At 31.3% G+C, this 15,964-nt stretch overlaps 1 protein-coding gene across 1 annotated transcript; it reads right to left on the minus strand.

Annotated features, from left to right (window-relative positions):
• Positions 1–1,726: 1,726 nt before the first annotated feature.
• On the minus strand, positions 1,727–7,558 carry LOC143241168 (techylectin-5A-like). Its single transcript, XM_076484756.1, has 6 exons — positions 7,442–7,558; positions 6,367–6,548; positions 4,308–4,498; positions 4,095–4,200; positions 3,480–3,644; positions 1,727–2,145 (listed from the first exon to the last, which is right to left on the minus strand). Exons 2-6 carry the CDS (start codon positions 6,521–6,523, stop codon positions 1,895–1,897), a joined length of 870 nt encoding a protein of 289 aa, XP_076340871.1. The 5' UTR covers positions 6,524–6,548; positions 7,442–7,558; the 3' UTR covers positions 1,727–1,894.
• Between the last annotated feature and the right edge of the window lie 8,406 nt (positions 7,559–15,964).

The raw sequence follows: 15,964 nt of genomic DNA on the forward strand, positions 1-15,964 counted from the left end.
GAATTGTTTAGTATAAGATTTCTCTACATTCGTAAATTGAAGTATATTTATTTTCTAAACGCTAACGAACGATGTTTTGAAATAATGTAACGATTAAAGAAATAATAATTAAATCAAGTATAAATGAAAATGTCACTGTTAGAGTTAATCGTAAGTTATATTTAAAATTATTTCCACCATATGTGTTATTTATAATTATAATGTGCGGTATTTATAACTAAAATCGTCTATCGATCAGTAAAATGTTGTGTTTGTAATTAATCATCAAAATATTATTTTAGAACTAGTCCACCGTATGTCCTATTTACAATTATTCCCCTCTGTTGCATATTTATTGAATCTTTAAGATCTTTTTTTAAATTTTTTGTTATCATTCTTTTGAGCTTTGAATCAAACCAGAATAATTTTCAATAACACTGCACAACAATTTTTTTAAAAAAGTTTTGCTTCTTAAAATGTTTTTGCTGATTGTGACAGGTACCTGGTGGGTATGCACAAATATAGTTTTGGTTTTGCTTCATCACGTAGAAACTCTGAGAAATAAACTGTTAACTGTTTACCGGCAATAACTTATTTAATTGCGTTTATGTTTCTAATACGCTATTAAGTTCAACATAATTAAAAGTGTTTTGCTCCTGATTTTTGTTTGTATTCAATGTCCGGTGCATCACGTTGCAGTGTCTAACAGTATTCAGCAAGCATTGACGGATTCTAGTTGCCCTGATATTGTTTTTCCATTATAACAATGTCCTGGTAAAACTGAAGATTTCGATGAAACGGTACGTGATGGGTAATTTTGGATGTGATTTTCATGATCAGCAGCCAAAAATCTATAAGGAACACCCGACAGTGTTCAAGAAGCAAAACCTTTGTTGTACAGTGTGATTTATTAGTGACTAATATAGTTGATGTCATTTTTATATCTTTAAATTCTAGAGATTATCTAAAGTTACTTGATGGATCAATAACAAGAGAAAAATTAAAAGTACTGAAAATTATTTAGACCATCTATGTGTTAAACTTAACAACATAATTAAAAGTAACATTTGTGTAAAACACAATTTTGGTTTTTAAAGAACAGTAAACAACATGTTTCATAAGAATCTCAATAAGCACAGCGAGGAAAATACAGTTAAATATATCTTAGAGAAACATCGGTTATGTTCTATACATCTTGTTCAAACAATGATTATTCCATATGAATCAAGCAGAAACAATAGCTATCTTATATAGTTCTTTATACGATGGTCCTGTTTCCTGTACTATGATTTATTGAGGGCAAAACACGAGTATCTTTGTATATTTCCAAACATCAAGTGTCATTGTGTTACTATATTCATTTACTCAAATCACTGTGACGTGAGTCACGTGGTTACTAGATGTACTTATGGTGACAGGCATAACTTGAGTGACGTCATTAGTATACATGTCTAGATGTTATAGTATCAAGATAGCTACGAGTGTTATCTACAAAACTATTAGTAATGTTATCGTGATATGAAAATAAAATATTGTATTTATAAATATTTCTTAAGAACTTTCAGTTCGTTGTCTTTAGATAAATCTAATAGTAACAATATATCGTCACGTGATTAGTTTAGACACCTATCGGCAACATTATTTATTGTAAAATTTGTGTATGGAATACCTTAAGTATCAAAGTGACTTTCAAACAAAAAGTTTCTTAAACTTATATATAATAACGTTGAGTGTTTACTTTTATTATATAAAACACAAAATTTATTAATATAAAATAATTCTGTATAGATTATTAGTCCTGTGATTATTAATACCATATTATTAACATTGTAACTATTAGAAAGAAAATAATTAAAACAATCTCCGAATATCATAGATACAATTTGTGTATTGTTCCTTATATATCATACTGGTTTTAGTACAGGGGTCGTATCTTCATCTCCACATCTGGAAGTGAGTATTTCTGTCCTTTCCATGCACCCCATTCCACACCATCAGCATAACTCTCGTGTTCACCATTCAGATAAAGTCCATTGAGGTTGGAACTGTGACACTTGCTATACCACCAACCTCCTTTAAAGGTTTGGGCACAGCTTGTCTCATAAATGTCATTATCTTTGTCCTTCGTAGAAAAACTGAACCCATTGTGTCCACTGAACCCGTCTCCTGTAGTATGAATCAGTAACATGACATCAATAAACGAGCTATTATAAACCAATATGTGAAATATGTTAGTTGGTTGATTAAAAGTACATAATAACGATATATTGAAGATACAAACAGTTTTAATATTATATTCTTAACGAAAACATAAATATACCTAACACTTTAATGACAACATAAACAAAGAAAGTCTTCCATATTCACCAAAACCCACAATAAGAAAGACATTCTAACATAACATTGCACAACAAAGTTTTTGCTTCTTGAACACTGTTGGGTGTTCTTATAGATTTTTGGCTGCTGATCACGAAAATCACATCCAAATTTGCCCATCACGTTATTACCCAAAATTCTCACCATGGTCAACTGTACATCATATACAACAAATGTAAAATAAGCTTATGACGTCTAATGATGTACAGGATAGACACTAATTATGAGAGATAAATCCAATAGTTGAGGTAAAATAGTTCAGAACGTGAGTTCGATACCAGCCAAAGTTATTTTGAATAGAACGAGTGTTATACTGAATTAGGACAATAATAAATGAGGACCAAAACAGCTCAAGACAGTGATATATATCAGATATAAAACAGCCTTACTACAAAAATAGATATATAAGTGAAATAATGAAACAATTCATAAATATCACTAAAACTGTAGTCATAAAATGACTTATCAGTCCTTACGATAGACAACTAATGTAAAGTTGAGACAGTAAAACGTAGGTAAATTCCATTTTGATCTAATCAAAATTAAGATCATTCATTTAATTATATGACACTTGGCTGTGGGCTAGATGATCTCACAATGTGTTTTCACTTTATGCTTATTATACCAACATTCTCAACACTTATAAGTTTTCACACTCTCCGTATAAAGGAGGACTTTGCATTCCTGTCACTAAAATCGTAATAAACAGAGAGTAATCAAACTATGCTGTTTCGATTAATTGATTTTGGTTTGTATGACTCCTCCTATTTCGACAAATCAGACGTAACACACACTGTGGTTTTTGTAGAGGTTACATAGTTAATTAATTGGTTTAGTTTATTGTAAAAACCTGATTGCCATCGTTTCTCTAAATTTGCTGTGTTATTTAAATTAAAACTTTTTTCCCTTAAATTAATGGATTTTATCTTTCCATACGAAAGTTATACAAGCAAGAGGAATAGCCAATGGTCACTTTGTTAAATCTGACATAAATTTATTATCAGATATTTTAACTAGTTTTCTTCATGAAAATATTTCTACCTGTTTGTTTTGAAATGATAATCTGAAAGAGTTAGATACAACATAATCCTTATAAATTACATTAAAGAGTGAACTTCGATTACCTGCGTCACCAGAGTAATTACTGACATGTAATCTGTATAAGTAGTCTTCGTTTTCTATCCAAAACTCACGATAGATGGCAAACCTTTCGTTTCCTTCTTTATCCTTTAAATCAAACCTGATTGAATAATTTCCTTGATTTGTTAGAGCATAGATCCGATCGTTTCCTATAAATTAATAATGAAACATTTTCATTTTACACAAAATTTATTTCATAGTAAATGAAGGGAAACATTTAAATTGTGTAAAATTATTTTAAAATAAACTTTTATCAATCTATTTTCAAGATGGAAGACTTAAATATATTTCATAGTTGTATAAAGCAGTTCACTAAAACAACAACATAAAAACCAATAATTGAAACGTTACAACAAACTACTAACTAAGAAAGGTTTACGGATTAAGATAATTCTGTTAGTTATCCAACAAAGACTTTGTCAGAAGAGACAAGAATTATTAACGTCTTTACTACATATTTTTGTTACATCCTTAAAGGAACAATGATTTTTATCTTGTATCTCTGAACAATGTATTCAAAAGTCTAATTTAACTTATCTAACCATAACTCTTTGTATATCATTAACACCATGTGTTTTTAAACTGTGAACAGAACCTACCAAGCCAGAACTCTTTCTTAATATCTCCAAATCCAACTTTGTAATCTGTCCAAGGTTTGAAAAAGTAGTCCTTTGGGTTTCCATGGTTTCCTCGTCTTTGGATTACCTTAGTAACAGAAAATGATTACTTTTAAGTTTATTGTAATAATTAAACTTATTACACATGTTTTTACATATAACAATTTTCTATTATCTGTAATACACGTTACTTACCGTCCAGCCTCCCCCATCAGTAGTCATGTCACAGTAAACATAGAAACTTCCAGTCGTCATCCATGACCTGGGCCAGATACGGTACGATCCACTAGCAGAATGTCTATTAAGTAGAATATCAGCACAGTCTGTTGGTCCAGGAGAAGAAAGGGAACATGTGTGGTCCGTTTCTTGGTTGATTAGATGTTTTTCTAAAATAGAAAAACATAATCTTCACCTGAGCTAGGTTACATTCTACATATATATATGCAAGTGGATAAAGAATTTCATTTATTAAATGCTATTTACACATTATGTAAACAGATTTGGAAAATTGTTAAAACTGTAAACCATTCAAAGATGTAACGTAGTTTATAGTGCTGGAGATTTTGTTCAGTAATAATAATTCAGTAAGATAATAATACACATGTATCATTTATTATATAGATGACCCAGTATATACTACGTCATTGGAACAGCACATTTTAAACGAAAATATTACAATGAACAATAAACCCACTTTAATTATTGTTATAGATGTTATGTTGAAACATGTTTCTTACCTGTAAATATGTAGAAACACAGACCAAATATATTATACATATATAGTTATTATTTTATTTTTGTCTTAGAAAACATTTTACAATATTTTAGTTTAGTTTTAGCTCATCTTCACGAATTAAAACTTAACATTAATTTAATAAACTTACAAAACTAACGTTTAGTTTTCAACTAGTAATAACACTATACAATAAATGGCCCGGCATGGCCAAGCGTGTTAAGGCGTTCGACTAGTGATCTAAGGGTCGCGGGTTCGAATCCCGGTCGCACCAAACATGCTTGCCCCTTTTAGCTGTGGGGGCGTTATAATGTCACGGTCAATCCCACTATTCGCTGGTAAAAAGTAGACCCAGAGTTGGCAGTGGGTGGTGATGACTAGCTGCCTTCCCTCTAGTCTTACACTACTAAATTGTGGACGGCTAGCGATGATAACCCTCGAGTAGCTTTGCGCAAAATCCAAAGCACAACAAAGTTTTTGCGTCTTGAACACTGTTGGATGTTCCTTGTAGATTTTTGGCTGCTGATCACGAAAATCTCATCCAAATTTGCCCATCACATACCGATTCATCAAAATTTTCAGTTTCACCAGGATGTTGCTACAATGGAAAAACGATATCAGGGCAACTGAAATCCGTCAATGCTTGCTGACTACTGTTGAACACTGCAACGTGATGCACCGGACATTGAATACAAACGAAAATCAGGAGCAAAACACTTTTAATTATGTTGAACTTAATAGCGTATTTGAAACATAAACGCAATTAAATACGTTATTGGCGATAAACAGTTAACTGTCTATTTCTCAGAGATCTTACGTGATGAAGCAGAACCAAAACTATATTTATGAATACCCACTAAGTACCTGTCACAATCAGCAAAATCTTTTCAGGAAGCAAAACTTTTCACAAAAATTGTTGTGCGCTGGACAAGATGATTATCGTGGCAGACTTATCACGCAGCAGAAAATGTACAATGTTCTTTAATTTAATTAGTTCTAACAACAGTGTTATTGTTTATCAGTTTCTAAATCCATCCAAGCCATGTTTTGTTGCTAGTTGTAGGGTAGATATGATTTTATATTGCATATACAAAAATACAAGTCGAAAGATATTTTAATTTCATTGTAGATGTCACTGGTTAGGCTATTTTTGGAATACTGTGTTCAGTCTTTATCCACTTAACATCATATTGTTAGAAATGGTCCAGAGAAGGGTTACTAGAATGGTGCCAGGAATGTAGGGGTTGTCATGTGAGGAAAGGATGAAATATCTTAAATTGTTTTCTCTTGAAAAAAAAAAGAGTTAGGGAGAATTTAACTGAAGTGTTTAAAATTGTACAGGGAGTTAATAGTGTTGATACATTATCGTTTTAAATACTTTATTTTGGTAAGGTAAGAGTTATTTTGTGATCAGACATTTTATTTTTATAACTAGGTAGTTGTTCCATCCTCTATGGACCATTAAGTTCTATGTTGTTCCAAGTATTAACATCTCTAGATAAACTTGCTAAGAACTTTTACCTCTGGTGTTTAGGTTTTCTTTGGCAAGAGAAACCAAGACGTCAATGGACGCAACTATTCCCGTTATTGACGTCTCTTCACAATGTTTCTGAACTGTATCTGATCCAAAACTTGGACCAACACAGAAAACAAACCATATAAAGACGAATGTAGTCATTTTTAAAGACTTATTTTTCTTCTCACTGAAAAATAAAGAACATTATATAAATGTTTCTAATGGACAAGATACAGAAAAGTTTACGAAATATACAAAGTTAATAAATTGGTGTTATTATGAAAAAACAGAACATTTGTGGTAAGTAACATAAAACAACTATAAAATATGAAAGTTTACAATTAACATTCAGTTTTGAGTTTTAATTTTATTTTAGATACCTGAAGTATCTAAAGAAGGTTTTATAAGGTGATCACACTGTTTATCTTTAACAACGTAGTTTGGGTTAGATTAATTTAATGTATAAAAACAAAGGTAAGTCATTTAAATATTGAGAAATGACAGAAATGTCAGACCTATGTAGAATGAAACAATAACAGGATTAATATTGATATATACTTGGATCTTCTCATTGTACAGTACGTGAACTACAAGATTTAGTTACATTGTTCATCAGAGTTACATGATGTAGAAGTGTATTACGTACAGTTTTTACTATAACAGAAAGAAAAAACAACAACGAATCCACTCTAACTGTTTCTTAAACCACAATTCTTCTAATAAAGTATTTTATTTTAAAAACTAAATATTTCCATTCTCCCTGAAACATTTTAAGTTTCATTGTAGATTTTTCTTAAATAAAATTTGAATGTTTAAATACTCAGTAATGTTTAATATTTCTTCCACAGACTGTAGTTCAGTGGAAAGTCTGAGGAACTATAAAGTGAGTTTCTATACCCGGGGTGGATACACCACATCACACGAAGCCTGTTGTAAAGTTTTGTGTGTAACACAATAACAAACCTTCTTCAAATGACGTAGAATTACTAGTCGCAACACAATAAGACTTGAATATATAATTAATAGACTTAAATAATAGACAATATCCATCAATTGTTAACAATACCAAAATAAACTTACCTTTTAAAATGAGGCTTTGTTGGTATAACTGCCTTTAGTAGCTGATGTATTTCAAGATAAGATGAAGTTTTAATCTCAGACACTAAAGAACAGAAGTGTTTTTTAAAGTCTCGTGAACTTTAGTTGTTCTAACTTGTTGTTCTCTCTAAAATCACATGATTAGAGTCGCGTGATAACATGACTCATCTAATATCGATATTATTCATACTAATGGATAAACTTTAAAAAAACTGTACCTTAAACCAATGGTTTTCAACAGGGTCCACTCTTTGACCCTCACGGGAAGAATTTCAAGTTCAAGGGAAGGAATTTTGGCTATGAGATAGTTATATATTTTCGCAAACTCTCCCTTAAACGCGACATGCAGGTTTAATTCACAGTCCTTCAAAATCGAGCCAGACGTTTACTACCATCTGGTTACCAGCAGATCAACTTCACTCATGACTGGTGTACCGTGACATAAACAGTCCTGTGTTTTCTTTTCATTTCTTCATGTTTTATGCCCGTATCAGTAGTTTCAGTATTCAGCACTGAGTGATCTATAAGGTAATATAGTGTTATCAGCCTGACACTCCATAAAAACCTGCTAAATTACTAAAATCCAAGTGGTAGAATGCTTTGGTAAACATGAGATCGTGTGTGTACATATTGGCAGTTTTCGAGGTTGTGGGTGATTTTATGGATATCATGGTAACAAATGATACTCACGTCTGTCTCATATCCACATGCAGCTGGCTGTGGGCCGCTGTTCTATTTAGAATTAGTCATTAATAAGTTATATTCAAAATTAATACATCGTACGTTGTATTTACAATGCATTTACTTATGGTGTATTTCGAACTAATTTTCAATTAGTCGTGTTTAGAATTAATTCATTATACATACATATATATATATATATACTCCAAATAACTTTTTTTGGTCGTCGGCCTTATTTTTAAATATTCTAACAAGTTTTGAATCAACACAGAATAATTTTTCAATAGTTTGTTGCTGATTAACATTCCTACGAAAAGATGTTTCTAGTCCTGATTTCTCCAAGCCCGTTCCCCTGGCTGTGGTTTCGCTAGATAGTAGATAGGGACATTGGGAATCTCGTTAATCCATTCATTAATGGATTTAAATACAAAATTATTAACCTAATATTAATAACCTTTCAAGTTGCTCTGGGGCCTATTAGGTTAATATAGATATAGATGTCATTTTTTATATCTGTAAATAGTAGACATTGTTTAGTAACTTGATTATATGTGTATGTGTGTTTTGTTATAGCAAAGTCACATCAGGCTATCTCCTGAGTTCACTGAGGGAAATCGAATCCCCGATTTTAGCGTTGTAAATCCGTAGACTCTGTGCAAGCGGGGAACACTTGATTATCTATACCAAAATAAAAATTGAAAGTATTAAAAATTAAGACTTGCGGTGCTGAAGAAAAGTCAGCACGCGCGTCCAAAAATTGTGGCCACAAACGTGAGTGTTTGTTCACGATGTGATTGTGTACACAGTTATCTCCTCTGAAACTCATCCATTGTAACGTCTACACATTAGATACTGGAGACTGTAAACCATCAACACATTGGTAGTTAGGAAATGAAAAAATAAGAATAAAACAGACATAACCTCGCTGAATAATGTTTATTTGTGTGTGTAGAGGAGCATTTTATTTTCAGATGTCATTTCAAGTTCGGTCAGACAGCTTTCAAATTAATATCACTACTTCCGTCAGATTCACTCTACTAACAATAAATCTTATAGCCTGCACGGCTGGTTTTATCCGAAACAAAAATCCAGATTTTAAATATTCGTTAAACATAATACCATTATTTTTGCTTCTGTACAATATTGTATGTAATTCTGACAAGTAGTTTTCGTTTAAAGTTCTTGACTCCTTATTTCTATGTAACACCCCTGTAAAATATTAAATCTCCTAAACCAAAGAGTGGCGAAAAGACTGGCTTCTTGAGTAAACGCGCAATTTTTAATTATTTTTTTCGCAGCCATTACTTCTCTGTCCCACCTAGTAGACTTGTTTGTAAGTTTAATCATAAGTTTATTTTCCATACACGTAAGTCTGTTTGGTCCTTCGCACTATATCGCTCGGTGATATAACCACAGTAATTCTTTGTTTTCCACTATTATTTATCATATGTTGGGTGTGTGTTTACTGAACACAGTTTATTTTCATGTATTTACTAATATAAAATCTTTGTAAATGATTTTTGCTCTCTAGCAGGTTTTGGATACAACTGTCAAAATTTTTACTGTTACTCAGTGTTAAGGTGTGGTATTAACTTGTTTTGTGTACCTACTACTAACTTTAGCTATATTCATATCACGTTAATCCTATCTTATTTATTATGCCACTTTCCAATAAAGCTAATTCTTAATACGAATAAGACTTATTGTGCCACTTTCAAATTAAACTAATTCTTATCAAATATCACTCTTCTCGTGGCACTTTGAAATTAAGTTCTTAAGATATATAAGATTTATTGTGTATATGTGTGCGTGTTTAGAATCACGTTTTGTCCATCACAAGTATCGAAACATAGTTTATCGCGGTGTGAGTCCGCTTTGTCACTGGGGTGCAAGATTTATTAAACCATTTTGAAAATAATCTAATTCTTAATACATATAAGATTTATTAAGTAAGTTTTAAATGAAACTACTCACAGTGACATTTATATAATAGGTCGTACGACACAGGAATCTTCTATGAAAAATACTACTAATCATAAGAATCCTTAGTTATGAATGATACATAAATCATAAACGTACATAAATGTTCAGTCTACTTTAGGTCATCGTTAGTGGCTATGTTTTTGGTCATTTTCTCAAAAATACCTAGCACAGTTCATTCTGCTTAGTTAATATAATTGTGGCAAGTACCATGCTTATCATTTTGGTTAATCTAATTATTCATATTTAATAAATTTCTTCTATGTATTAAAGACAACTGTAGACAACTGAAATATATATTGAATTACTTAAACTTAGTACTGTACATTACACAAACATATATTAGTTTATGTCTAATTTTGCATCTCGCATATTTTGGCTAAATGTGTAGAGAACAGATGTATTAATACCTTTCCTTTCTTCTGCAATATTTACATAAGGATACTTGTGCACTTAAGACACGTATTAAAACTGATAATGTTATAGTGGTTTTCTTTGGCTTCACTTGTGAAAGTGTATTTATTGCTTCACTCATGGAGTTTACGAATCCATAAAACTTGAGAATTCAATTATTATTAACATTTGTATCAACTGAAAATATTGTATTTAAAACTTTATTATGCTGTTTTGTAACATATTTCAACTGGTTTTAACTTTAAGTATAAACAGAATTATCTGAAGGATGTAATAATTAGTCTGTAACGAAACTAGAAAGTGTAATAACATTAAAAAAATATATTTATCCACTAATGTTTTCTTGTAAAGATTTTGAGGATGCGTTTGTGTGAAAATACCTGGAGTGAATTTTATTTCTGGTTGTTTATTAGTTCATAGCGCTGTGAAAGATGACTGGGATGTATCTTCATTTCATTATTTTTATAATTTCATTTGTTCATATGAATGATTGCATCAAGTCGATTTTACTACGTTTTCACGTGACTTACCGTTATTCATTTTGATAATTTATGTCCTTTATTGAGTATGAATGTTATATTTAAATGTATAAAAGTAGAAAATAAATAATCTGTTTATTTCTTATAATTTTCTTCATTTTCATAATGATAAAGATTTCTTTTATCTTCCATATGGAGATATTTAAGTTTGGTGATTTTGAAGGGTAAATGAGAAAAAGATATTTAGCTAGGACTGATTTACAGTGTTTATTTATGGTATGATTACTTAAATTAATAGCTTGTTCGTCAGTATGAAACTAAGAATAAATAATGTTAGTCAGTCAATTCAGTCTAAATATTTGGACATGTTCACGTTGAGCAAGTTGTATATTCGTTCCATTGGTTCCACTAGTTTAGTACATCGATGTAATCAACACTGGTAACGACGATTCTCAGGTTAGTACAGTACACACTGAACTATTTCAGTAAATTGTTTGTTATGTTGATGCTTCGTTCAAAATTCTTGATTCAACGTTTGCTCCACCAATAATACTCGCCCTTCACGACGTGTGTCGGGGAAGAGGGTACATTGCCTTGGTCAAACTCACTACTCGTTTGTGAACGAGTGGCTGGTGATGACTAGGTGCCTCTATTCTTTCGCTGCTACATTACGGACGGCTTGCGGAGATAGCCCTCGTGAATCTTTGAGACAAATTTAAAACAAATCAATGGTTTATTTATACAAATCTGTTAACGTAATGAATTTTGTAAAGTTTGGTTTTATTCTTTAAAGCGGAGAAACTTTGAAATGACGTGTGAAAGATTGTATTCTGAAAGAAAGAAAATATCAGCATTCACTTTTTAATTTTAAAGTCCCATTTTTCAGAGACACAGGCAATAGTTCATTTCCATATTGTTTTATGAGGACATCAGCAAACAGTGTGATCGAAGTAAAACGATGATTAACAATTCTATGTCCTTTATTGATATATTAATTCTATATTGGAGATGAAGAAATCGTATCATATAACACCAGGGACAGAGATAATGTTTTCGGAATTTTACAAATTTCACCTTCAGTATTCAAAGCAAAAAAATATATACATCATTTCTAAGTAACTAAATAAAATACATTACTGAAATAACGATAATTTAATCAAAACTAAAATACATAGAAAGTAAATTACTAACAATAAAAATTCTGTACATATTTTAAATGGGACAATTTTAATGAAGGTTGCGTGATATTCGGTGATAGTAAAGTTGTTTGATGTAGATGGTTTCTTTAAGTACTAATTCCAGATCAGTGTTATCACTACAAAGAATATTGATATTTTAAAGTTCGTGTCCTGTTTCTTCACCATGTTGACGAGTAAACAAAAACCATGAGTTACTTGTTTGTGTATTTTCGTTAACAATTTCATATTTCATTAGGTCTAACTAGTAGCTGGGGTTTGGTTTTGTCAATATAACAGGTCATACAGTCTTCAAACGTATAAATATATACAAGCCAGGAACAAAGAGAAATTCGAATGCCTTTTTTGTCAGAAGAAAGTTTGTGTGTATGATATGAGTTAAACCTAATCTGGAACTAAAACATAATTTGTGAGTTATAAAAAAGTTATTATTTATCATCGTACTGCTTTGTACGTTTTATTCTTTGACCTATACTCTTTTAACTTTACTCGTTAACAGTAGACAGTCAACCTATAATAGTATAAATTATTTATTGGTATTTTTATTTATATATTTTGTTTGCAATATAAAGATTGATATTAGATATCACGTACATTACCATTTACCATATCTGACATTTAGTTTTATTTACATAGTTATATTTATAGTTAATGGTTTGTTTTGATTCACAGAATTGTACCAAATATACTACAGAATAATTAGCTGAGATAACTTGAAATTTACTGGCTAAAGTGTTAATGGAAACCAGAAGAAAAGATGAGGGAGAAAATGGATTTCTATTTGTCTGCCTGTTTAACTGGATAAATTCAGAATATTGTAAATGTTTGCTTGACTGAAACAAATTTATTTTGGAAAGACAATGTAATGGGTTTCCCAAAATTGTTTATTAGCCACCGTTTTGAAAAGTTTTAAGACTATACGCATCAAGAAAGTTATATCAGATTACTATATATACTCTAAAATATCTGGTTTCATACTATTTTTGATAGGATATCTCTATGTTCTTACATAACTGCAGCCTTCATTATGCAAAAATATTTTTGCTCGCACTGGCCTTGAAAAGTTCACCTACCCCACGTTTTAACTTCATTCAGCTCCGTTGTTGTATCTAAATTAGCATGCTCAACCTTCAACTAAAATACACTCTACTGTCACAGCTGGCTTCCTCTTTAATGTATAAAAGAGTTTTTACCTTATGTTCAATATGAACATAAACATTTAACTTGGTCCATCTTCTTCCTCGTGATAGTGCAGGGAATATATTAGCCAATAAAATACATCTAAAGTGTTCTACCTGCTTTCCATACCAGACCTCCAAGGAATCAACCCATAGGAGATGGAATAACAGGGGATTCTCAGCCGATTAGTATATTTTTTGGTTGGTACACCTTTTAAAACAATACAAGCCTTTTCACACAGATAAGCCATGCTTCTTGTTCGTTTATCTTAGAGATTTGTTATTGAGGCAACTGCCACCTTTACTCAGAAGATTTCTTATAATGCAACGAAAGACTTCCACCACTGATTAGACAAGACCTTTTTGTTTTCTCTCAGACTCTATAATTGTTGCACTCGTGAAACTTAGTATTTTTTCACTTTATTACATCTGAAAAATGTGTTTTTGGTAATTTACGTGTTTTTAAATGATATAAATTTGCTTTATTTTTCGACTTATGTTTTTCAATTTATGATCTCGTAATCAATGGAACATTGCTGAAGTCTCCCTGAATTCCTCTATCTATTCCTTCTTTTCCTACAAGATCCTTTGAACAATTTATTCCTTCAATTCCCAAGTGTTCTTTCTCTTTAACTGTCATTCCTCCACGACACTGAAGCTACATGAGCAGCTGGTCCAAACTTTTCATTTCGATATATCATTCTTACTTAGTGGTATGTATGTCAGAGAACGTTATATCTCGGTGGGTATTCTCCATCCTATAAAATCCTGCTTGTACTTTGTGAGAGAACTGGTTTTAGAGAGGTATTGGACTAACCAAATAATATTAATTGGCTGAAGAATCCTCATCATATCTTCTTTAGAATTTTGATTCCCGAGATGTCTAGTATGGAAGAGAGACAGACTAGTCTAAATGTATTGTGTTAGTTAGGATACCGCACCCTAACATTGGAAAGGTGGACCAGCCATGATATTTACAATTGAGGATGTACTTCCTCTTTTTAACACCCAGTTTAGTGACACAAATTTTGAGATGGGTGAAGTCTGTATTTGGTTCATGTGTATTGCGTTCTCCTACGACTGTTTTCCTTTAACTAGAGATGTCACACTCCATAGAGACAAATTTGGACATTTTCTGAAGGATGCTCTTCTAGGTAAATAATGCACTGTTTCCTCCAACAAGTCAATGTGTTATTTCAGTTTTATGTAAGTTAGGTAAGATATTGTAACATTTTCTTACACTGATATATCGACTCACACTTCCACGTTGGTGTAGGATGGAGATTCAAGACAGGTGACGAATAAACACAGTTTTGCATACAGAAAAAATAAAACTCATACCAGAAGAGTTATCTATATACAATATATTTGCAATGTAGGAAAGTGTTAAGTTTTTATGGGTTTATGAACAACCTACAACAGCCTTTTCTGCCTGGATCCTCAGTTTGAAAACCATAGACACTATAAATGTAAGGCAAAGTTTAAACTGACATCACTGAAACATTATTCAAACTTTATCTATGTAATCTTGTGTATATACAAATAACTATAGATGAAAATGAAAATATTTTTAATAAATGTTCAATATATTCGCACTCTAGAAATATTTCACTTCCGAATTTGAATTAGTGCTTGAAACATAAAATGGTTATACGATCATATTCAAGAGAAAGGTTTACAGTGAACAAAGAGAAAAATAAGTTAACTATATAAACATAATGATATGGTGTCACACTTACCAAATTTATTTTCAACCAGAAATATTTATAAAGGACATAGTGTAAAATAATACATATAAGTATGATGAATGACGTAACAACAACCTTTTTTTATTTTCAAATAAAAAGATCTATAATGAACAAAATGTAAAATGAACCACATAAAATGATGTTATGACATCAAGAGAAGGGTTCAAGTAGTGTGATGTGGCAATCAGAGCATGAGAAATGCCACATAACTGGCTAGGATGTAAACTACTATGAGAACAACAAAATGAACCTGTAGTAGAAGGATTTTATCTGAAGAATAACGTAATTAAAGTTCTTGCATTCAAGTGTTTTGTCATTGATGTCACGTGTTATAATTTGTCTTGAACGGTTCTACTATTTATGTAACGTACGTCACATATTACGAGTTCGAATAACTGGATATTCTAATTTTAATTAAGAAGTACTTGCGTTAATAGTACTGGCATTTTACATACACGTATCTTACGTTATTTATTCTTACACTCGAGAAAGTTCCACAAATTTAAAAAGAAAAGAGGCTGGAATTTTGCAATACACGATTAACGGTATACGTTACATGTATTTCAAGACATTTACTCTATTTAAAAAATGAATACTAGAGAAATATATATTAGTAAATTCGTTATACTGGATATATAAACGTGTTTTCTTTAAATAACCATTTTCAAGTAAATATCTTTCACATGTTAATTGTTGTCAGTGTAACTGAGTGATGTGGTACGTTTATAGCATTCCATGGAAATATGACAATATTCACTATTACTAACTGTGGGGAGTGACTTGATTGTTAAGACAGTACTTTAGAATCGCTTATTGAGAGAGGAAAGAT

The sequence above is a fragment of the Tachypleus tridentatus genome, chromosome 1, assembly GCF_004210375.1.
Source record: "Tachypleus tridentatus isolate NWPU-2018 chromosome 1, ASM421037v1, whole genome shotgun sequence".
Taxonomy (NCBI): domain Eukaryota; kingdom Metazoa; phylum Arthropoda; class Merostomata; order Xiphosura; family Limulidae; genus Tachypleus; species Tachypleus tridentatus.

What these genes read in the sequence shown, in the direction of transcription:
- LOC143241168 (XM_076484756.1), bottom strand. Translation starts at nt 6,523, where the DNA reads ATGACTACATTCGTCTTTATATGGTTTGTTTTCTGTGTTGGTCCAAGT. An exon ending in AGAAAACCTAAACACCAGAG is followed by an intron (nt 4,499 to 6,366) that starts GTAAAAGTTCTT and finishes TTTCTATTTTAG; the next exon opens with AAAAACATCTAATCAACCAA. An exon ending in CTGATGGGGGAGGCTGGACG is followed by an intron (nt 4,201 to 4,307) that starts GTAAGTAACGTG and finishes TCTGTTACTAAG; the next exon opens with GTAATCCAAAGACGAGGAAA.